Source organism: Caretta caretta, chromosome 14 (genome assembly GCF_965140235.1).
Source record: "Caretta caretta isolate rCarCar2 chromosome 14, rCarCar1.hap1, whole genome shotgun sequence".
Taxonomy (NCBI): Eukaryota; Metazoa; Chordata; order Testudines; family Cheloniidae; genus Caretta; species Caretta caretta.
The window spans coordinates 12,619,446-12,644,554 of record NC_134219.1 but is presented as its reverse complement, the minus strand read 5'-3'; the positions used below and the strand labels follow the sequence as shown (position 1 = coordinate 12,644,554).

Genomic DNA, 25,109 nt, shown 5'->3' with positions numbered 1-25,109 from the left:
AAGATAGCGACCTTCATGTCTGTAATTGCGTGACCAGAGAGATTGAAGTGTTCTCTGACTGGTTTATGAATGTTATAATTCTTGACATCTGATTTGTGTCCATTTATTCTTTTACGTAGAGATTGTCCAGTTTGACCAATGTACATGGCAGAGGGGCATTGCTGGCACATGATGGCATAAATCACATTGGTGGATGTGCAGGTGAACGAGCCTCTGATAGTGTGGCTGATATTATTAGGCCCTGTGATGGTGTCCCCTGAATAGATATGTGGGCACAGTTGGCAACGGGCTTTGTTGCAAGGATAGGTTTCTGGGTTAGTGGTTCTGTTGTGTGGTATGAATAAATGGACACAAATCAGATGTCAAGAATTATAACATTCATAAACCAGTTGGAGAACACTTCAATCTCTTTGGTCACGCAATAACAGACATGAAGGTCGCTATCTTACAACAAAAAAACTTCAAATCCAGACTCCAGCGAGAAACTGCTGAATTGGAATTCATTTGCAAATTGGATCCTATTAATTTAGGTTTAAATAGAGACTGGGAGTGGCTAAGTCATTATGCAAGGTAGCCTATTTCCCCTTGTTTTTTCCTACCCCTCCCCCCAGACGTTCTGGTTAAACTTGGATTTATGCTGGAAATGGCCCACCTTGATTATCATACACATTGTGAAGAGAGTGGTCACTTTGGATAAGCTATTACCAGCAGGAGAGTGAGTTTGTGTGTGTGTGTTTTGGGGGAGGGGGGGTGGGTGAGAAAACCTGGATTTGTGCTGGAAATGGCCCACCTTGATTTTCATACACATTGTAAGGAGAGTGGTCACTTTGGATAAGCTATTACCAGCAGGAGAGTGAGTTTGTGTGTGTAGTTTTTGGAAAAAAAGGGGGGGGTGAGAAAACCTGGATTTGTGCTGGAAATGGCCCACCTTGATTATCATACACATTGTAAGGAGAGTGATCACTTTAGATAAGCTATTACCAGCAGGAGAGTGGGGTGGGAGGAGGTATTGTTTCATGGTCTCTGTGTATATAATGTCTTCTGCAGTTTCCACAGTATGCATCCGATGAAGTGAGCTGTAGCTCACGAAAGCTTATGCTCAAATAAATTGGTTAGTCTCTAAGGTGCCAGAAGAGGTAGAGTTTCTCTTTCCATCTTAATGTGCCCCAAGAAAGGGATGAAAAGGGTAATGAAGAGGTGGAAGAAAATATTGTAGCCCAATAAAAGCAAATATTGAACTGAGTCCTTATTTGGTCCAAACTCGTACTGAAAATATGCAGACTCCCCTAGGAATGTGGCCTGAGAAAAGCCTTGAACCACCACTCTCTCTTCCCACCACTCCCATTTTTCCATATCTTAGTCAAGTTTTTTTCTAGTAGACGTTGTCACAGACGTCACGGAAATCTTGCTTTTTCAGTAGTAATAGACTGCCACCCTTTCATGTGATGTGTTTTAAAATATATGACTTCTATTGAAGGTATATACTTCATAATGTTCAAAGTTATTCTGGGTGAGGCTTCTCTGCATCCTTTGTCAATATCCTTCTTTAATAACTGTTTTCAGACTTTGATAAAATCTAAGCATCATTCCTATCTGCAACTCACATTCTGTTTATCTTGAGCTGCTTATGCCTCAGGACAATTTCTGAACTCATGAACTTTTCTCTACACAAATTACATTTCATTAGCTTTCACATTAATTTACATAAAGGTCTTGACTCTGACAATTTTCTTTACGGATGTTGACATTCTCATTCTTTTCTCTGCATTTGTTAATTTTCCTCATCCCCCCTGCTTCATAGCAAGAACCACACACAACAAAATTAGCCCTCTCTAAGAAACTATTTAAGCTATATACTTTCCTTTACAAAATTAAAAATGCAACATGCTAAAATGGTAGAACCTAATCCCAGTGCTGTCAGTGGCAAACTCCCATTGACTTCAATGGGAGCAAGACTGGGCTTTTGAGTCTGGATAGTTAGGGTTCAAATACATAGTGATATTTTACAGAGAATATAGTGTTTAAAAACTACTCTATCACATTGGATCTTCCAGGTTCATAATATGGAATCTAGAAATGTCGGGCTGGAAGGGACTTTGAGAGGTCATCTAGTCCAGCTCCCCGTGCTGAGATAAAACCAAGTACAAAAACAATAATCCAACAGGAGAAAGGCACGGTCTAGAGATTAGGATAGGAAGAGGATAGGAAACTAAGTGGTCCCAAGTTTTAATTCTAGCTCTGAGTGTCTCCACCTGTTGCCTTGGACAAATTACTTCTGCCCAGATTGAGAAATGAGGCCTCTAATGTTGGATGCCCATCTTTAGACACTGAGGACCTGATTTTCAGAGATGCCGCGCATCCATAGCTCCCACTGCTTATGCCTGGAGCTTTGAGAGCTCAGCACTTCTGATAGTCAGGTCCTTGGTGTCTACAGTTGGGCATCCAAAAATGGAAGCCTCTGAAATTTGAGACTCTGTCCATAAATTTGGCCAAAAATTCTCTTGGCCGAATCTAAGATTGGGATACTTATTCATATGTTCCCCTGCGAGGCAGTTAAGTGTTAAGCATTAAATTTAAGGAAGTAAGCCCAAAATTCAACAGCTTTTCCCTTTCAGATGGCTTCTTGGCAGTAATTCTGGTGCAGCACATGAAGCCCAAATTTCTGCACAGGTTCCTTGAAAGCTAAAGTGCTGGTTTTATCCAACATTAAGTGAAGTGTGGGCTCTTCTGCCAGCAAAAGCATAAACTAGCATGGCATATCTCAGTTTTAAAAACCAATATTGCTGTCTTAAAATAAAAGTAAACCACCTTCAGCCCCTCAGCTGCCCTACTTTAAACATGAATATTAAAGCAATTTTTCTTTAGAAATATTCATATAGTTCCTGACTAAGTCTATTTAAAAGAACAGTCATTTCAACCTGCTCAAATCCAATTTTTGGTGCTGAGCCACTGGAAGAAGACTAAAACAGGCATTTAAAATCCACTTTTGAATGCCAAGGGGGGGGGGGGGGGGGAGTTACGTCCATTTTAACCATTAATATTTTCTTACATTTCAAATTCCCCTTTTGATACATTTTGTCCTTGGGCTTATTATGTAACAGACTAAACATCTTTTACTACATTTTTAATCATTGCTTGAACTGCCCTACTTACTGTGCCTGACTTTGGACCCAATCTATACTTGTCACTCTGGCCAGGCTCTCACTGAAGTAATTGGGACTGGCCATTTTATTAAGAGTATACCGAGTATTCACTGTGGATCCCTAAAGCACAAGTTAAAAAAATCCCAACTGTTAAATGCAGTGTAGAAATCCTTGTAATATATGAAGTAATTTCATTTTTTCAGCAATGACACTATAATCCGTCAAGCACGGCAACTGCAGAATTACTTTCAATGACTTTTTCACATTCCCAATTTGCACTAAAAACACTTCTAATCAATACTTGTTACTGCAGAAAGTAAGCTCAGTGTACTGCGGCAGCTCATTGTGCACTGTATCTATTTAGGGCTTGATTTTAACAGCTATGCGGGTCAATGATAACCATAATTAAAATTTTAAAACGGGTCCAGTAACATTTGACTATGATATCTAAAACTACCTATATATTGCATTTTCACCTTAATGCCTAAATTCATGGCTCATCTCATGACCTAAATTCAGTGTGATTGGAACAGATTTCATAGTTTGTTTTCAGAGAAAAGGAAAAATAATCACTGAAAGGTTAAAGAACATGGTATCTACACTCTAGACAGAAGCAGCTTCCCTCCCATAGATTTTTGGGGAGAGGGGAGTGTTTGGGGGGATAGAGGAGGAAGAGCTTCCTCTGTGGCATAGGCCAGATGTCTGTCTGGCCCCTGAAGAGTACTGTGCTGGGCCAGGAATCCACACTTCAGGATTTGGAGAATCAGCAAGGGGAACACATATCTCTTCCCTATCGCTCCACAGGGAATCCTCAGAAAAATTAATGCCTTAACTACTACTGTGCTGTGATTCATCCCTTCAGAATATTCTAGGGGCAGTGGCTGGTGAGAGAAACCCTAGCATTTTAGCTACCATGAAGCTGTGCTGTCTGCCAGGATATTTGGGGGAAGGAAAGCAGACAATCTACAAACTTGGCCTAACCCCCTACTACTTCTCTAAGGGTGGGGAGAAAACCCTACCCAGTGAAGGAAAGATCTGAGGGAAAAGTTTGTCTCTTTAATTTTTTCTTCCCCTTTTCATAAGTACCTGTGTGGGGAGAAGAAATAAGTTGCACATTTTTAATAGCATGTAATTAACTATTGGAACAATTTACCTAGGGATATGGTGGATTCTCCAGGACTTGAAGTCTTTACATCAAGACTAGATGTCATTCTAAAATATATACGCTATTTTAAGATGTAGGAATTACTGGTTGAAATTCTATGGCCTGTGCTATGCAGGAGGTCAGATTAGATCAGTGGTGGGCAACCTGCAGCCCAACAGGGCAATCCACTGGTGGGCTGCAAGACAATTTGTTTACATTGACCATCCACAGGCGCAGTTGCCCACAGCTCATAGTGGCCGCGGTTTGCCGTTCCCAACCAATAGGAGCTGCGGGAAGCAGCATGGGCCACAGGGACAGCTCCTATTTGCCGGGAAAGGTGAACCGTGGCCACTGGGAGCTGCGGGCGGCCATGCCTGGGGATGGTCAATGTAAACAAACTGTCTTGCAGCCCGCCAGCGGATTACTCTGATGGGCTGCAGGTTGCCCACCACTGGATTAGATGATCATAATGGTCCCTTTCTGAAACTTAATATATTAATCTTTTCCTCTTAATGTTGTAACCACTGCGGGGGAGGGAAAAAGCGGGTTTCCATAGGAGGGCATGATCCGTCCCATAATAGGGGAGCATGCATATAATTAATATCTATTTAGAAGAAATTCTCCAAGCCTTTCACAGACAAACCTGAGATCAGGCAAGTTTTGTTACGAATATGAAACTTGTCAAGGTTTAATGGATCTTTCAGAGTGCCTTGGAGTTTCAGGCTCAGTCCAAAGCAAATGAGGTTTGCAAGACTTTAAGGTTTAAAATTAACCTTAACCCCTTGTGAGGTTTATGGTGGTAAACTCAGTTTTATAGATGGGTAAGCTGAGGCACAGATACCTTAAGTAACTTGCCCAAGGCCACGGAACTGGGAATAGAACAGAAGAGTCCTGATAGCCACTCCCCTAGCTAACCACTGAACTACATACTTTCCTAGTTTTTAAAAGCAAAATGGGGCTAGGATTTCCAAAGAGAAGACATTTAATTTGCTTAATCAAGACGTTTATATTTTTCCTGCCTTAAAGTTACCTTCATTGTTAGCTGACATTTAAGCTTTAGCTTTCCATTCATTGGTATGGAATTACTAACATTCTCACTTAAATGCATTCCACATACAGCAAATGTACAATACTTATCTTCATGACATCTTCATACTACTACCATTATATGCAGTAGCAATTCAGTAGACATAGCATCTTTTTAAATGCAATTAATAAAAAGGAACCATTGCTTAATATTGAATAATATGGGAAATACCCACTTGCATGTTAAAATACATGATCATGAAACTAGGAACTAGGTAATATTTTGTGAATTAAAATATGTTCTGATTTGATATAATCCACACTGTTCGGCATGTAACTTTCATTTTTAACACAAATGCATTTCCCCCATGTAAGAACAGTATATTTGTAGAATTTAGTTTAATTTATTGCTCTTTCAAACACAACATATGCTTTGAACTTCCAAATTCATACTATATGGACTGATAGCTCTACTAGGTTCTTCTGATTTTGTTATGTCCCCAAATTTATCAAATGATAACTGGCAATACAAACCTTATAGCTTTTGTCCATTACGAGATGTCCCTCACATCCTGTGGTTCACTAAATATATGCTTGTACATTAACTACATGCAGCTGACGGTCATGGTGAATAAAAAGAAACTTACTTTTATACGTTATTCTTGTTATGGTGTCTCTGTTTAGCATGCGATTTAGAAATGGATTTGATGATTCAGACACCTAAGGGAGAAAAATGAATGTCAAAAACTTTGTTACAAGCCTCACCTTTCAGGAAAATATAGTGTGTGTGTGTGTGTAAAGAGAGAGAGAAAAGTATGGAAAAAAAGATAGCTATGTCATTGCTTTGCAGGACTTTTGCGGGGAGAGGCATAATGAACTATAGATGGATATGTCTCTAACAGAAGTGGTCAGAAAGTTTGCAGCTAAAAATAAATTCAATGGAAAATAGAAGGAAAAATAAACACATGGATAAAAATGTGAAATAGGGTCTAGATCACAGCATAATTGAATTGGGTGGATTTATAGGTGATTAGCACTCTACTTGGTATTCTCTCATATCACGTGACATCTCCTGTATCTCCTATTTCAGGTCTCCTCCTCTCTCTGTTGTCTCTATTTCTTGTAACTTTTTATCTTTATTTAGAATTGTATGTTATCTGTGAGATTCCCAACACCAGGCTATGCAGGCTGCAAGAGAAGTCTGACTGAGCGAATTGCATACTGTGGAAGGTTGTATGTAGAATATTACATTTATTAGCATTTTAGTTTTGCTATTCATCCTAGGATATTTTATTGCACTGTGAGTGGCAGAGCTAACAAGTGTTGTTGTCACTTAGTACATGCCCTCTAAAGTCCTGTTTATACAACACATTTATGTAGCTTGGTTGAGGTTCTGTACCTGGCCTCCTGGCACTCTAATCAATTCTCCCTTCTGTCCTGTCCTGTCTGAGTTACAGTACGTTTCTTAGCGATTTGGATGGATGCTGCTGTGACACATGCAGGTTTCAAAACTCTTTTACTGTGAAGCTTGGTAATGTCATAAAATGTGTAATATAGCCATTATGGGTCTGAACCAGAATCCCACCTCCAAACTGCCCCAAGCATTGAGAAGGTTCTGTTCTGAATCCTCACCATTTGAGGAACAGGAAACCTCTGAAATCCTTGTAGTTGTTTCCCCAGATTGTTTGTTTGTTTTTCTCCTCCCCATAGAACAAGCAGGGGATTCTCCCCCGAATCGGCTCATCCCCCAATATCAGGAGGTGGCCAGGGCATGCCTGATCAAGTGGTATATGGAACAGGATCTGGTGCATTCAGTGCTTTTCTCTGTGAAATATTTTTTACCCCTCAACATTTAAACCTACTGAAATATTTGGCAGTAGGGGACAGTTCTGTTCAGTGGCCATCAAATACTTTGTCTATTTTGATGCACAATTATTTCAGGGAATGATTTACACTGACTCAGACATTCCAAACAAAACATGCACTGTCACTATATATGGAGGGCAAAGACCCAAGTATCTGTGTGAAGGGAAACAACAAATCAGGTTCTACACTTCGGGTTACTCATTACATTAGGAGTGCAACTAAAGTAGTACACAGGAATGATGAAGTTATTCACACAGAACTGAAAATTGTGGGCAGTATCCAGGAGATGCTTCAATTCTACCCCTTTGCACAAACTACAGTTAACTCACTGGCCTCACAGTACAGTATATCAGGGAGGAAAGAGATAATCTGAAGATCTTTCTGACAAATACCTCAAATATTAGAGCTGTACAAAAGGCACCAAGCAGGTCCAACTTTCCAAGATAACTGGTGAAATAGATATTTTAATTATGAGGTTGGTGTTTTGACAGTAAGTTTGATCCTTATAAATTTAGATCAGAGTATACTAAAAGGGATTTTTCTTTTCTTTTTTCTTTTTTTTTAAAGACTGACTCTATATAATTTCTGTGAACATGGGCTAGATACTTTGAGGTGCATAGTAAATCAGAGCATTGTTCCCCTTGTAGGAGCAGCTAATGTTTTGCAATAAACACTTAGTAAGGCAAGGTGGAGGATATTGCCGCAAGGAGGTAATAAGAGGAGAGGAGGATTCTAAAGTGTTTGAATAAACTCTGAGTATTAACATTAGATGTAGAGGAGTGTAGAGGGCATGTCTGGTATGAAGGCTAATAGATAATAATCGTATGTTCTTCTACCTGTGTGAAATGCAAAAAAAGTAAAAGACAACTAGATTTTCAACATTCTTTCAGTTGTGATAATCTAAGGTGTTTTAAATGACATTGATAGGGAAACTCATTTCTTGATTTATAACCAGTCACCACTCCTCTAAAATGCAATTGTTCTCTCTCCCCATTCCTCACCCCCACAAGAAAAGGGTTAATTTTAATTATATATTCACTTTTGCATCTTTTCAGACACCTCAAATCTGCAGAATTAATAACTTCCCTGAGCATTTTAATGTGAAACTATAAACTGCAATAGCTGTCGTTTATTGTATCAAATATGTTCGTTTCACTGTGCCTTGTCCTCCCTACCAAACTGTTTTCCCCCCACATGGTGTGTTTCCCCATTAGACTTCAGGCTCTGTGGAGTAGGGACAGTCTCTTTCATTATGAGTGTACAGTGCATAGCGCAATGGGGTCTCTTGACTTCTGACTGAAGCAACAGGCGCTGACCCAATACAAACGATGGTGACTAGTGCTAATTCTAAAATTCTGTTCATGGCAAAATCTCAGTAATTTAAACATTAGATAATATTTATGAAATTTAAATACTTACTTTCATAAATATAGAAACTACCACCAAGCCATTGGGACTTTTTGCAGCCTCTGTGACATTTGTATACAACTCATGGTTATAGTGGATTAGTTGAACCTAAAAGATGCAGGGGGGGAAATTATGATTAAACAGTGGAGAATCATACCGTGAATTTGTCTGTAAATACTATTTTGATATATATCCTGATTGTTTTTATTAGGATCCCCACCATGCTAGTAAACTTTCTAACAGTGCAATTTTTCAGAGGTTTTTGCAACATGCATGATTTTAATAATCTCCATGACCATCTGGCTCAAACTGGCACAGCACCAGGGTGTCGTCTTCTAAATTGCTGTTAAGTGAATTTACCACATATGAAGTGCACTGCAGGGGTTGGCATAATTTCCCTGCTGCAACAATAGTTGCCATAGGCATCAAGTAATATGTACTCTTCAGCATCAGCTCAAACTCAGAGCTTTCAGGGGTTGAAATATTTTCACAAACATATAAGACAGAAAACGTTGTTGCGTTTTGTAGCTGTTTAAAATTCAAGAGACTAATGTCATTGGCCAAAATTTTCCAAATTGGTTGCCCGGAGTTAAGCACCTGTCATTAACGCTTGTCTTCCCTGGTTCCTCCTGCTTGTTTGTTGCATCAACTTGGCTGCATCTTGTCTTAATTTAAAAACTGTGTTTTAGGTGGTCAGGTCCTTGGAGCAGGGATTGTTTCTCTTCCTGTATGTCACACAGCACAAGGGGCTCAAATCTGATTGGGGCCTTTGGATACTACTGCAATATAAATAATAGTAATAAATAGCCTGATTTCTCAGGGGTGATGAATGCCCTTTACTCCCAAAGTAGTCAGAGGGAACTGTGGGTATTCAGCATCTCTGACAATCAGGCAACTTACCGAGATGCCTCGCTTTAGGCAACCAAGACTGAAAAATTAGTGCCACTGTTCCAGCATTTTTAAAAGCCCAGCAGCCTGGCATTTGGAATTTAAACTCCAGACCCTCAGAGGGTCATCATGATTAAAACTTAACTTAATGGGAGAAAAAGAAATCCACTGGCAAAAACAAACAAAGGAAGGAAGGAAAAAAAAAGAAAATACCTTCATGGCATAAAAAAGCATTTTTACGACCCTGACTGAACTTACAGTGATTCACTGTGTACTAATTGGTGTGATATTATGCCAGGTACAGAGCATCATGTATGTTATATAATAATAATAGATTTTAGAAAATGGTCACATGTCATTAAGGTCTAAATCTCTGTCCCTTTTGCAAATCCATAGAAAATGGGATTTATGAAGGGGGAGCTCACCAGCAACTGGGAGAAATGATCCTCCCCCAACATCTGGTCATGAAGCATTCTCCACAGCACTTCTATAGCTCAGACTATCATAGTGGCCACTGCTGACTTAAAGTACGAACTTTGGGTAGTAGATTCATATAGCTACACACCACATGGGCAGGTAGAAAAGGACTGAGCTAATGATTTACATTTTAGTATCTGAATTCAGAATATCTGAATACTTGGACCTAAGATCAGCACAGAAAATAGACAATATTTCCCGAACTTGGGAATTCTGATTTAAACTCAGATTTAAAATTTAAAAAAACTGTTACATTGTGCTGTCTGTTACACTGGTGAAAATCCAGAGTGACTCCACTGGAGCCATTAATGATCTGGAGGATGGTGTGGATTGCACCCTCAGCAAGTTTGCAGATGACACTAAACTGGGAGAAGTGGTAGATACGCTGGAGGGTAGAGATAGGATACAGACGGTCCTAGACAAATTAGATGATTGGGCCAAAAGAAATCTGATGCGGTTCAACAAGGACAAGTGCAGAGTCCTGCACTTAGGAAGGAAGAATCCCATGCACTGCTACAGGCTGGGGATCGACTGGCTAAGCAGCAGTTCTGCAGAAAAGGACCTGGGGATTACATTGGACGAGAAGATGGATATGAGTCAACAGTGTGCCCTTGTTGCCAAGAAGGCTAACGGCATTTTGGGCTGTATAAGTAGGAGCATTGCCAGCAGATCGAGGGACGTGATCATTCCCCTCTATTCGGCATTGGTGAGGCCTCATCTGGAGTAGTGTGTCCAGTTTTGAGCCCCACACTACAAGAAGGATGTGGAAAAATTGGAAAGGGCAACAAAAATGATTAGGGGGCTGGAGCACATGACTTATGAGGAAAGGCTGAAGGAACTGGGGTTATTTAGTCTGCAGAAGAGAAGAATGAGGGGGGATTTGATAGCTGCTTTCAACTACCTGAAAGGGGGTTCCAAAGAGGATGGATCTAGACTGTTCTCAGTGGTAGCTGATGACAGAACAAGGAGTAATGGTCTCAAGCTGCAGTGGGGGGAGGTTTAGGTTGGATATTAGGAAAAAAAATTTTCACTAGGAGGGTGGTGAAACACTGGAATGGGTTACCTATGGAGGTGGTGGACTCTCCTTTCTTCAAGGTTTTTAAGATCAGGCTTGACAAAGCCCTGGCTGGGATGATTTAGTTGGGGATTGGTCCTGCTTTGAGCAGGAGGTCGGACTAGATGGCCTCCTGAGGTCCCTTCCAACTCTGATATTCTATGAAGTCAAAGGAGTTACACCAGATGAAATGAGAACACAAACTGACTTCTGTATATTAATATCAAATACTGTTGGCAGAATTAAACTTGGAATTTTGAATTTAAAGAAACTTTGAAAAGTTTTGTTCCATTCATACTTCTTGAACTCACAAAGTTTGTTCTGCTTAGCTCACAATATCAGATTAATATCAGACCAAAGGTTCTCTTTTACCCTCCAAATGGCTAAAGTCTTCTATAGCCAGCAAAGAAGCTGCACCATAGAAGGCTTTCCCCACATGAGATGATCATGTTCATGGAGAAAAATCTTGCTAAAATGGGGCTTAATAACCACAATGACTCTGTCCCTATGACAGATAGAATGCTTAGTGCCCCAGTTGTGCAAGGACACAGTAGCAAAGATTGGTGTAGCAAGAGTTACCTGACTTTTTTGCGATGTATTTATTAAAAATAATAATGTTAAGGCCTTTGTTTACCACCAAAATATGTATGTCCATTAATATGTGAGCCAGCAGCAATCAAAGTTATGGCATACGTTTCTAAATCAAGCATAACCTACATGGTTACTGCCTCATTATTCATAACTTGAGAGGAATAAATGATGCCTTATAAACTTTGGGAGTATTCAGATACTACTTTTTCCTATAAGGTGCCTTGACCGCAAAATGCATCTGGCATATTATGTGCAAATGCCTGATCTTGCTGCCCTGATTCACATAAAGTAAAACACCCAACCCCTACATACATGTTCAATAAAGGCATAGTTCTCAGCCTCAAGGATATTGGATGAGGTTATAAATTCCCTGTTTGCTTTAGTATGTTGAGCAGGCCTGGACCCTTGGCATACAGCTTTATCTTTTATAACTCTCATTTAACTACCCAAAACAAAACAAAAAAACCTGAGTGTGAGGGTCAAAATGGTTGACAATGTATTAATTTTTTACTATTTTTCTCCTCTGCTGGATTGTGAACTATCAGTTGACCTTCCTACAACTGGCACGGTAGGAAATTTTTAAGCAAGACAAACAAACAACCTGGAAGCAGGAAGAAAAAATGTCAGAGTAGGCCACGAAGTCATATTCTGAGCTTTGAGAGCCAGCAGAGTTGGAGGAAGCATTAACTATCCTATTGTGGCATGTCTTCTAAAGGTCTTGTGAAGAATTAGTGGGAGTTTTCACTAAACTGCAACCAGAGGTTCCAGGCTTATTAGTCATCAGCTTGTGATATGACTGAATTTTTAGAACATCTTAGCCATGGGGACTGTGCCCTTGTTGACACTCTTAAGCTCAGCAGCCTATGTTCTGATTTTATTTACTAGCATTCACTCCAGCAGCCCAAGCTGGTCAGTGAATTTGTGAGGAAATAGGTCATGAAATATGCTTTAGATGGGATTTTCTCGTCTAGTAAGTCCCTGAGTTACCTAGGTCAGCTTTTGTTAATCTAATGAACCAAACTGTGAGTACAAGACTGGCCAGACTGAGTAAAGTAAAGATAAGAGACTGACTTCATCTTTCTTTTTTGTAAGTGGGAATCCCCATTGAGGACAACATGCAGAAACAGTGAGAAAACACCCAGTTCCCATTCCAGAGACAGAGTTTGTAGGATCAAGACTAATAGGTGGAGTGAAGGGAAATCATAATGCTGGAATGGGGCTCTGCAATCCATGCCAAATGTCTGAGCTCAAATTGCAGGTGATTAGTGGGCATCTATGCGTGGGTGAATTAACAGGCTTGACCTGATGGGAAATTGGCTGACTAGTTAATTTATCCACTGTCCTATAATTAATCTCTCTTTCCTGTAACACACTCTGATCCAGAGGAACATTTGTACTTAGGGTGACCAGACAGCAAGTGTGAAAAATTGGGACACTTTTTTCGGGGTGGGCTGGGGTGGGGTGCATAATTGCCTATATAAGACAAAGCCCCTAGTATCAGGACATCTGGTCATCCTATTTGTACTATTTGGTTGAAACCCCCTCACCTGTACCAGTGCTTCCAATTGGTGCCTCTTCCCAGCTCCCTGTTCCTATAGCCCTGCACGCACAGACTATCCCTCCTTTCCCAACTGTTCAAATTGCTCCAGGGCTAGTCCCAAATAGTATGTTTAAAAAAAAACCCCTCAACATAGGTTGAGGCCCAACTTCCAGCCTTGCTAACTACCGTAGTGTGGAATGAGCTATTTTTACTAAGAAGAGCTGGTTAAAAAATGGGAAATTCTTTCTGTGAAAATTGCTGCCGAAAAATGTCCCTTTTTCCACAGTAAAAACACTGAGATTCAATTTTTTTCTAACCAGCTCTGCTAATTAGGGCCTTGATTAATCCACCTTTCCAATGAGGTAAAATAATGGACACAGTGAGAGGCCATAGTGGGAATGATTTAGGCTTTAGTATCATTATGGTACCATGATTAGTCATACGGCCAAAAAGAAAAAATTACCTAATAAATCGAGGGAGAGACAAGGTGGGTAAGGTAATATTTTTTATTGGACCAGCTTCTGTTGGTGAGAGAGACAAGCTTTTGAGCTCCACTTGTCTGTGAAGTTTAAAAGCTTATCTCTCTCAACAAGTGAAGTTGGTCCAAGAGCAGATATTACTTCATCTACCCTATCTTTTTCGTATCTTGGGACCAACTCTGGCTGCTGCAGCAACCCTGCCACCAATACATCAAAACAGTTAAAAATTCAGATTGTATCAACTCTCCTTCTCTTTTCCCCTCTCCCCCGGGAACTCAAATTCTATAAACAAGTAATTTGCATATCAACAAATCCTTCCAACTACCTGTTAATCAAAAAGTCCCTTTGGATGAGTCTGACCTGCCAAACAGCACTGTATATAATAAAAATTAAAACCTTCTAAAGCATTCATTTTATTCCCTTTGTTCATAACATGCTAATTAACAACAAAAATCAATTTATGTTAGTAATTGCTGAATAGTCATATTGGTAATGTACACCAAATACAATCTCCAAACAAGCAATTTCCTCCATCAAAATCAAGCTGATAAGCAATTTAGTTAAAATGCGTTGCTAGATAGCCCTGATTCTGCTGCCATTGTGTACAGTGGCAAAACTCCCATGGGACTGGTATTGAGTGGACACATAGATCTTGGTTCTCATGATATTAATTGACTACATCAAACGTTTTAATAACCAGATTGGCTTAATTTTTCAAGGCAACTAGATTTAAACTCCATTTATAATGACAAGCCAACTACTCTAAATCAACTGAGCAGATGGGGGATTGCAGCTACTTCAATTTAATTCCAGCACAAGAAGTTCATTGTATTACAAATGTTTTTTTTTGTAAAAAAAAAAAAAAAAAAAAAAAGCTTTATGCTGAAGATCCCCAAATGTGCTTGTCTCCAGTAACTGGGTATTCACCTACAGGCTACTGAACTGGTTGAGGAATTAGTTTTTGAAAACTATTCCCCAAATACGCAGAAGCATAAAAATTGCATAAAGAAATGGGGTGTGTGTGGGTGTGAGAGAGAGAGAGTGTGCATTAATTTTGCAGGTTTTGCCTTTAAGGAAAATACCTACAGAATTTAATACAGAGCATTAAACTGTCTCTGAGTTTTTTTTGAAAGAGCAAAGTGCTTGTTAATCTGATTCAGGGAGACCCAGAGTCCTCAGCTTCTATTTTCAAGAATATTCAGTTTTATCCTCTAAGTAAACAACTGTTTTCCCACAGTTGCAGATGAGGGTGTGTAGTCTGAGCTGAATCAGACGCTGCTGCTTTCTTTGTTCTATTGCTGCTAGCTGGTTCTGAAATACTGTAGTCTGCGCCTTTCAATTATTCAGTCTGAGGAGGAATTGCAGAGATACTTTGAGTTCTGAAACAGAGATGTTGTCTAGGCTGGGATTTGTACCAATCTCATCCACCAGTGTAGCTGTACCAGTGCAAACTTCTCGTATAAACTGCTATAAAGCACAGTTTGTACCAGTGCAGCTTGCCTTGATTTCAAGTAGGGGCAAGATCCCCCAGTGCAATTTTCAGTTTACTCTCTCAATAGCAGGAGTTTGTTCGCATATATGTGGCTGGCCACTAATGGCTGGAATCAAGCCAAATTCCCAGGGCAGGCAGGCTCCCACTATCCAGTATTGTAGTTGGATTTAAGGTAACTTCTTGTATGTGCTTTCTGTTTGCATGGCTCCACTATCTTGGCTGTCCTTTTGATCCAGCTGCCCCTCCCGTGCCTTTTTATAGTTTTGTCTTAGTGCTCAAAAAGGTTTCCATAGCAGCAAAAAAATTAGCAGTTGAAATGAGAATCTCAAAAGGATTCAGCCAGGAGCTCCTGGAGACACTGCCCTGCTAGATCACATCACATATAAAAGGTTTGGATATTGATTATCTCATAGATTGTTACTGCTGCAGCTGTAACCAGTGGAAATCCTTGGGGAGAGTTCTGGCAGGGTAGTGGTTTCTGTTTGGGGAGGGATCCTTTTCCCCACTGGTCCAAAAGAGCCCAGATTTTTTTAAGCTTTAGGGCACCCTGGAAGGCCTATCAATACTCTTGGACTTTTCCAGAAAGAATGAGGTGAGGTATTTAAGGTGACTGTATTATCTGTGGTAACTCTCTGTGTGATGAACTTACAGCTTTGTAGGTTGTCCTATAGGTGGCTTATTAGTTTGTTGTTTTTTCTGTTAAAGATATTTATCCTTAGGTTGTATGTTTTATATTCGTACAGTGCTTTGGGATTGGAGATATGATTAATACATATAAGTATTAATTATAAAATGGGGGATAAATTAAAGAATTGCATAGTCGATCACTTAAAGTCACAGTACAATGAGCATGGCAGTGCTACACGGGTATTTTGTTTTCCCCACAAAAGAAATTCATATATAATTCTCTATTAAAGTCTATAAATTTTCAGAAGTAACTTCTATAGAAACTTGTGAAATACCTATTGTATTCTATCGGTTTAATCCCTATAATGTTCAGTAGGACTTTTCCGTAAAGGGTGGTGCTTAGACCCTATAGAGTTAAGCTTGTTCCTTAGACAAATCTCACCTTTCAAGTGATGGCATTGTTCTTTTTTCTTTAACAAACTCACAGTCCATACAGTGAGGAAAATCCCTTTAAGTTCTGCTTTGAGTTTCAGGGCTCTTAAACAATATACATTCTTGTTATATGCTACTGATTTCCTTTGGAAGACTCTCCCACTAAGATTAATTTGCCAAAGAACAACAGATAGTTCTTTGTTTACCTTGAGCAACAGAAGTTCTGTTTTTCAGGGAGAGGGAGGGAATTAAGATTTATCACTCTCATATTAGTCAATGAAAATCCAAAATGTGTCCTTGTTCCATCTCTTCCAAGAATGTGCATTGGACCAGAAGCACACACACAAGTTTTTAGATATCTGAGGTTGGCAGCATTGGGAGTATCAGTATGAGCTGACTACAGTATATCAGGAGTAGTCTACTATCCCGTATCCCATGCACTGAATTGTTTACATGCACTGCTCAGTCTGGTAAGGCTTCCTCTTTGCAGAATAACATACTGTTGACATTATAGATCAGTTTCTGGCTAATGTGGGGGAAAGGGCCTAACTCCTTCCCTTAAGAAGCATGTATGTATGTATATATGCATGTGTATATCATTAAAAAGCTTAATTATTACGCACGTATATTTTGCTTGAGACCAGCTCGAAATATTTATTAGATTGATCCGATGTCAGATGCAGTTCTTTCTGGATGCCAAGAGATACGCTACTTGACTTTTCTCTTGATCCCATACCCCAGTAAAGCATGCTGCATAGCTGGTCATGTGGAATGCTTCCGTTGTGGCATTTGATCAAAACCATTTGGCCAAGCAAGAGGAGACTGCCGTGCTAGCTTTCCTGGGCACCACAAATTCTATGGCTTCTATTCAGCAATCTTTTAAAAATACCTGTGAAATATGGTTGTTTATCATGAGATTACATATGCATACTAGATTAAACGTTAGATCGCTGCAAGGGAACAATACAAGGTTCTTTAGCACTGAGATATGGAGAATTATTAGACTTATGGAATTTAAAATCCCACAGTCCATTACACAGAATGTTCTCCTTACTGCTGTTGGGAGTAATGGAAATAACCTTTGTCCTACCTGCAAGTGTTATAATTGAGCATATAACCATCTTGATTTGTAAATGACAAGGACTCCAAACAAAGGGAATGACAGCAGGGAACAGTACCGTTATACAAGGCACTGGTGAGACCTCACCTGGAATACTGTGTGCAGTTCTGGTCTCCCATGTTTAAGAAGGATGAATTCAAACTGGAACAGGTACAGAGAAGGGCTACTAGGATGATCTGAGGAATGGAAAACCTGTCTTATGAAAGGAGACTCAAGGAGCTTGGCTTGTTTAGCCTAAGTAAAAGAAGGTTGAGGGGAGATATGATTGCTCTCTATAAATATATCAGAGGGATAAATACCGGAGAGGGAGAGGAATTATTTAAGCTCAGTACCAATGTGGACACAAGAACAAATGGATATAAACTGGTCATTGGGAAGTTTAGACTTGAAATTAGATGAAGGTTTCTAACCATCAGAGGAGTGAACTTTTGGAATAGCCTTCCAAGGGAAGTAGTGGGGGCAAAAGATCTATCTGGCTTTAAGATTAAACTCGGTAAAGTTTTATGGAGGAGATGGTATGATGGGATAACATGATTTTGGTAATTAATTGATCTTTAAATATTCATGGTAAATAGGCCCAATGGCCTGTGATGCGATGTTAGATGGGGTGGGATCAGAGTTACTACAGAAAATTCTTTCCTGGGTATCTGGCTGGTGAATCTTGCCCATATGCTCAGGGTTTAGCTGATCGCCATATTTGGGGTCGGGAAGCAATTTTCTTCCTGGGCAGATTGGAAGAGGCCCTGGAGGTTTTTCGCCTTCCTCTGTAGCATGGGGCACAGGTCACTTGCTGGAGGATTCTCTGCTCCTTGAAGTCTTTAAACCACAATTTGAGGACTTCAATAGCTCAGACATAGGTGAGAGGTTTTTCGCAGGAGTGGGTGGGTGAGATTCTGTGGCCTGTGTTGTGCAGGAGGTCAGACTAGATGATCCTAATGGTCCCTTCTGACCTTAATATCTATGAATCTATCTATGAACAGCTAATCTGTAACTGTAACATTTTTTATTATACTATGCCGCCCAATAAACTGTTGTGACACCTGATTTAGAGTGAACACAGAGTTCAGAGCATATTTCCAGTCCAGCAGGAAAGGAGAAGCAAACTGAATTGCTCTGGTAGACAAGTTAAGTGTTTGGATGCAAAGTCTTTGCAGCAAGTGACTTAGATCTCATTAAGGAAAAAAAAAAGATAAAGTTTTGTATATACAAGGTTTATTAACAACAGTTAAAGGAATAGATTTAATTTTAATGTAATTGGCGTCCATTCAGTAATGAAACTGTAATGAATGAAAACCAAGAAATAAAGTATTTGACTGTCATATCTTAAAATACAGATGTTGCTATAGTTCTTTTAAAATAGACCTCAGGAAGAGGAGAGAGGTCAGAATTCTTTTGTCACATTCATTCTCTGGATCTGAAATTAGTTTATTGTCCTCGTTTTGTGAGAGAGATTCTGCAATTTCTGTGATGTACACAGACATTACCATCTACTTTGTATTTAAAAAAAAAAAGTAATTTTTAGATATGGTCTAAAGCAGGGGGTCTCGAAGTTCATTGCACCACAACCCCCTTTTAACAACAAAAATTACTACATGACCCCAAGAGTGGGGACCAAAGCCTGAACCCCACTGGCCCAGGCCGGGGGGACCAAAATCCGAGCCCCGCCACTCTGGTGGGGAGGGCCAAAGCCTGAGCCCCATCGTCCCAGGAGGGGGGCCTGTAATCTGAGCCCTGCCACCCACAGCTGAAGCCGTTGGGTTTGGCCCTGGGTGGTGGGGCTCGGGCTTTGGTCCCGGGCCCTAGCAAGTCTAAAACCAGCCCTGGTGACCCCATTAAAATGGGGTCATGACCCACTTTGGGGTACCAACCCACAGTTTGAGAACCCCTGGTCTAAATAAGTGAAAGAAAGTAGGTGTCCTGCAAGACGTTATGGCATTTGGCCACTGTGAGTGATATATCAGGGTTTTTAGCACATTTGATCTTGCTTGCTGTTTTTCCTTCTTGCCAATACCACTCATCACTTCAGGAATTGAGTGGAAAACAGTGATGCAGTGGAAGGTGCAATCTTGCTGATGCTATGACATAGGGTCTAATCCTGCAAGGTTCAAAAGGTCCTAAATGCTCAATGGCTTGAATGGGATGTGAAGATGGACAGTTCATTTCTTTCAGGATCAGTTCTACAATGACCATCTGAAAGCACTTCTGTTGCAAAATATAAAAACATAGCACTCCAAGTCAGCAGATGCTGTTTCAGTAGCTGAGCTAGTACTGTATTTGGGACAATGTGTATTTTTTTCGGCTCTCGCTTGTTTCTAAAAATCCCCCCCCCCCCCCACCAAAGGGTTTCAACCACTGTATGTTTGTTAACAAAATTTGGTGAAATGATCTACAGACTACATTAGAACACATGCTCTGAGCTTTCCTGACACCTGTAGGGATGTCCATATGTGTACAAGAATATGTCTGTATCTCTGATTTTTTACTATATAAAAGACAGAGTCACGATTAGTAAATTCCAAGTCTTAAAAGTCTTTTGAGTTTATTTCATGCACTGTATTCTTTGGACAACTTCTCATTTATTATTTTGTTAAGCTCTTCCTTACAGCATGCTTGGCATTGCATAAGGCACAGATACCTGCCCAAGAGAACTTGCGTTCTAGAGTATCATAAACAGCCAGTTTTTTGAAGATATGTAAAACAAACGAGACAATATTACAGTTGTGTTTGCCATTAGATCAAAAAATCCGCCCTGGTTGGCATGAGCTGGAACAAATCCTTAAAAACACATAAAAGCAAATGTATTTGTTTACACTGATCTCAAAAATATTATTTGAGCCTATTAACCAATAGATTATTCTTCCACCTTAGACCCATGGTCCTCCTTAATGAACAGCCTTAATTATTTCTCAAGGAACAACTTGCAGGCCCTTGTCAAATGATGAATATACTTTCATACTGTTTTGGTCACTCCAGAGCTACTTCAGAAAGGAGAAGGTAGATTATAGTTTGTCATAGTCTGTTATAGCCTGCAGCTGTACAGTAACTAATATTTTTGTGCTGTATTGCCACCTTCTTGATCCTGCTATGAAAAAATATTGCTATTACTTTAAAAGGTAAAATAAATAATTACAAAAATTACAAACACCTTTCTTTAATCCTCTTGTTGGGTGAAATCCTGGCTGTATTGAGGCCAAAGGCAAAACTCAAACTGACTTCAGTAGAGCCAGGATTTCACCCTGGGGGTCCAATCCTGCAAAGTCTCTCCAAAGACTCCTCTCAAGGAGATTAAAGTTTGGAAGATTGGGTACTAGAAAATATTGCTGACACACTTTAAGTAGTTAAGAGTTATGATGCATGTTAGTTGTCTTTTTGCATAACTGAAACATTTGTCTCTCTCTCACAGGGTGATCCACCAAGAAATATTAATGTTGCCCAAGATGCTATTATTCACATACTCCTTATTAATTAATCCATACATCTACTTGTCTTTTGTTGTTTTATTTTGCTAAAATCACAGGAGTGGTATGCTTTTATATGTTGGTATATTGGTGAAATAAATTTTACCTGACCACCTAGACTTCCAGCAGTTTACTTAGCATTTTATCACACTGCTGTGTGGTTTCAAGATTAAAGTAAATTAAAAAGATTAATTAAATTTAATACAGCAAAGTAGCAGAATGCCAAAAACATCTGTTTCATATCATTTTATTTTATAAATCTCTAGTATCTTTGGCATCCTCATTGTATTAAAAATAAAGGCCTCTTGGCCTTTTGTTTAGCCTCTTGGTGACAAATTGCTTTTTGCATTTTATTGCTTTGGCCAGTTATTGTATATCTTAAAAAAGGAGAAAAAAAAAGCAGACCCACACTACGGGCATCATTAACACTGGATTAATAGTCGTCTCATCTAAATACATAACCGTATGCCACCAATTACCCTAAACAAATAAGAAAATACAGGATTCTAGTTTTTCCTTTCAAATAGATTAGGGCTAGGAAGATGCAGTTAAAAGAGGAGTTCCATCTTTTATTAGCTTGTGAAAAGACACCTGTATAAAGGTATTTGATATGAAATGCAATAGTCAGTAGTTAACTCTGTACCTGGTTGTGAAACCTACGTAAAATAGTTATGCACTGGGAATTAATACTTAAACTGCAGATTATGTAAAAAACTTTATTATGACCAAATGGTGATATTACCGCAGAGTAATGGCTAGCAAGCTTTGTCTGTGATTCCCCTGCAAGGAGCTAACCTCATGAGTTACTCTCATCATATGACCTTTTACAATTAATTAACAGTTGCTGTTTAGGTAATTCCTCTTGTTATACTGAGACATACAAATGAAGGGTGAGTGAGTGTCTTAAACTTTCTGGTGCATCTGTTCCCAAAAAATAGGAATGGTATTTTCGGTAAAGATCAACCACAAACTTCTTACGGGACTCCCTGAGCCACTGCCCTTGCTGCATCTCCCATCAGCATGTAAAGGGATTTCTGACCAAAGAATGTTACAAGTAATTTTGACTACTCTTTCATGTCAGGTATGCTAGATGCTCAGATACCATGCCTAGATAGGATGTAGCTTTTATGTATCCAGTTGCATTACAGGGCTCTGACTTTCTGGAAGAATTGTGCATGTCCTAGTGGTCAATCTATTAAGTGGTTTCTACAAATAAGAAAAATGATGCAGTGATGGCCTGGACTAATTTTTTGGTCACTGTGTTACCATGAGACACTGTTTCAGAAGGAGACTGATGCTTGGCCATTGTATGATGGAATTGCATTAACGAAGCCATTCTCTCTCTCTCACTCTGTGTAACACCAGTGTAGCTATCTGTTTACCCTGTCAATAGAAAAGTACGATATGCAGATATTCCTGTACTGTATAAGCGATGTGCAACAGCAAACACAGATCAAAGAATAAAAGAATGAGAGGAGGATTTTCACACTGACATTAATCATTGACTTAGGCTGGTGAAAACCTTCATGTTGACAAAAAATCCCCTATACCAATCTGCAAAAAGTTGTTAAACTCGGTGTTGACTCGATGGTCAAAGAAAATATTAGCATTAACACTATAAATTAGGAACAAACAAAAAAGGAGAAAAGAATTCAACAGTTTTGCCTATGACAAGTACATGTGTGAATTAAGAATATTTTCCAGTGACCAAAAGAAAGGTGAAATAAATGGGCAAAGGTTCTCAAAATTTAAATTACCATAATGTTAGTTCATGAGACAACTGGAAAATGAAACTGATGCTTGACCTATTTTCACTGTCCAACCTAGGTAAACTAGTAAAAAGAAAACTTGCATAAAGAAAAATATACTAGATTAAAATATTTATTTCAATTTTAATAATCTATAGTTGTTATAACAGGTAAAATCTTCCTTGAAAAGCAGATTTTTATTGTGAAAGTGTCCCTTCTAAATTAACATCTTTGCAAACTTAGGAAATACAGCCACATGGATGTTTGCTGCATGGCTTACTGACAAATGGTTCTCTCTCTTAAATGCTTTACTCTTCAGATAGTCCAGTGGTTAGGGCACTAGTCTAGGACTTAGCAGTCCCTGCTATGCCACAGATTTCCTGTGTGATGTTCAAAAGCAAGTCACTCAGTTTCTGTGCCTCAGTTTCTGTAAAATGGGGATAAATATTACTACCCTTCCTCACAGGAGTTGATGTGAGGATGAATACGTGAAAGATTTCTGCGGTGGTCAGGTACTATATCAAAGGGGATCCATACAAGCTCCTAAGATAGACAGCACACCCAACCCTATTACGAAGTCTGACTACTGTCATGGAGCATGTGTCTCCTAATGCTGTGCAAAGGCCCGTTTTGAAGGTCTTGTAAGGCCCCCAGGGATAAGTGGCTTGGGCAACAGCATTGCAGAGCACTCTGATCTCAAAAAGATGAAGAGTGATAATAGGGAAACCTTTAAAAGACTAATAAAAGTGGGAAACAATAGGAGATGAATATAAAAGTTGGTGACTTCAGGATCATGTCTTTGAAAATAGGCTGAGAGCTACAATGAATAAACATTTGAAGCACAGCTTGATTAAAAATAGCCAACAGCGTTCTGGAATGAATGTTTTATTAAATTATTGAAAGTTCCTTTAGGATATTAATATTGTGGCAGATGAGATGATATATTACAGGGTTATATTTCTGGCAGTTGTTTGAGAAAATTTCACATTGGGATTTTGTGTGTAAGGTGGAGAGTCAGAAATTAAGAGGAGAGATGGCACAGTGGGTTACATCTGCCTACAGGGCAGAAAACAACCCATGTCCCTAAATGGTATCTTTGCCAGCTTACTAGAAGTTTCCAGGTACAACAAACTTTTGTTGTTTATGTAAATTGTTTTGAATGAAAGAGATTTGCAAATGTGTAGAATGAAAATAATTGTGAAGGCACAAAAAATAATTAACACCATGAAACCAAAAGGACGTGAATCATTTAAGAACCTGAGATAACAGATGAGAAAATTTAATTGAAGGCAGACAAAGGTAGAATATGTCTTACAGCAAAGAACCGAATGCTGGTGATGGTGGGGGGAACGGGACAGGACAGTTGCTGAATGAACTGAAAGAAAAGGAGTACTTGTGGCACCTTAGAGACTAACACATTTATTTGAGCATAAGCTTTCGTGAGCTACAGCTTTGTTAGTCTCTAAGGTGTCACAAGTACTCCTTTTCTTTTTGCGGATACAGACTAACACGGCTGCTACTCTGAAACCTGTCATGAATGAACTGAGTTTCCATTATACTGATCAGGGAAGAGAACTGGGCCTTAAGGACAAATAAAACACGTGAGGCTAAAAGCCTTAAGGTAGTTTCAGTGAAAAAAGGAAGTAGGAGGTTGATAGCCACTGCTGGAAGAATGCAGTACAGTATCAGTCAAAGGAAGTAAAACGATATTGAACACACAGAAGTGTTTGCATATTGTAAGAATACATGCTTCAGGATTCACTGCAAAAGGGACGGACAAATGCCTTTTGGCCACCTCAGAGAGAAGGTGGGAAGAACCGTTCACCACAGCACACACCTGCACATTTTATCTTACTAATTAAAAAAAGGAAAGGGGAGGAGGGAGGTCATTTTCCTACCAAAAGCTTCCAAATATAATTAATTCTACTTCAGTGGCATCACCTCAGCCAGTCAGAGCACAAGGATGCTGTGTCGATTCGAACTCACAGCTGTCGCTGTAATTTTTAGTAACCGTATTGTATGCAAACTCCTGCAGACTGTTCCATATCATCCCTCAGAACTCTGCTCCCTATGCCCACAACAATGAGGCTGCCTCAACTTCTCAGTTTCATCTATATAACAAAGAACCCCCCTGATAATGGCTCCAAAAACGGGTTCATTACATGTTTCAGTACAAAAGTAACCTTCCCGCTGACTCAGGGATAACTGATTCCTTGGCTAACCAAACACCAAAGCCTTCTGCTTCAGAGTTTATGTAGCTCAGGATATATGTACGTGCTTGTAAACAGGAACCATCCTGAAATTATCCTCTAAATCCTCTGAGAAGGATAAGAATATTTTTTTGCCTCCTTTAAAAAAATCAGGAGTACTTTGTCTCTTCTTTTGCTCCGATGATGTAAAGCTCACTGAAAGATGGTCAGCAACGAATAAGTAAAACTAACCAAAAACTTCGGCTTTCATCAATCAAAGTTGCGTTATCTGATGTATTTACATATGTAGGTCTGAGCTATGAATTAATGGGAGAGGTGGACTGGATAGTTCAGGGGATGGGGATTGGAAATGAGTTACACTGAAGGCCTCATCACAAAAACAAATAGCATTAATTGCCCATCTCAGT

At 39.5% G+C, this 25,109-nt stretch overlaps 1 protein-coding gene and 1 long non-coding RNA gene across 6 annotated transcripts in view; one reads left to right on the top strand and one right to left on the bottom strand.

Moving 5' to 3' along the window:
• Nucleotides 1–25,109, bottom strand: part of CA10 (carbonic anhydrase 10) — a 328,547-nt gene that overhangs the window by 11,752 nt on the left and 291,686 nt on the right. For 2 of the 3 annotated variants that reach the window (XM_048818030.2, XM_048818028.2), the window contains 2 exons: nucleotides 8,599–8,694; nucleotides 5,961–6,033 (listed from right to left, as the gene is read on the bottom strand). In XM_048818030.2, the coding sequence (XP_048673987.1) occupies nucleotides 5,961–6,033; nucleotides 8,599–8,694 (169 nt within the window). The remainder of the gene's footprint in view (nucleotides 1–5,960; nucleotides 6,034–8,598; nucleotides 8,695–25,109) is intronic. The other variant, XM_048818029.2, reaches the window with a different exon arrangement.
• Nucleotides 1–25,109, top strand: part of LOC125621287 (uncharacterized) — a 279,878-nt gene that overhangs the window by 146,174 nt on the left and 108,595 nt on the right. The window lies entirely within an intron of this gene.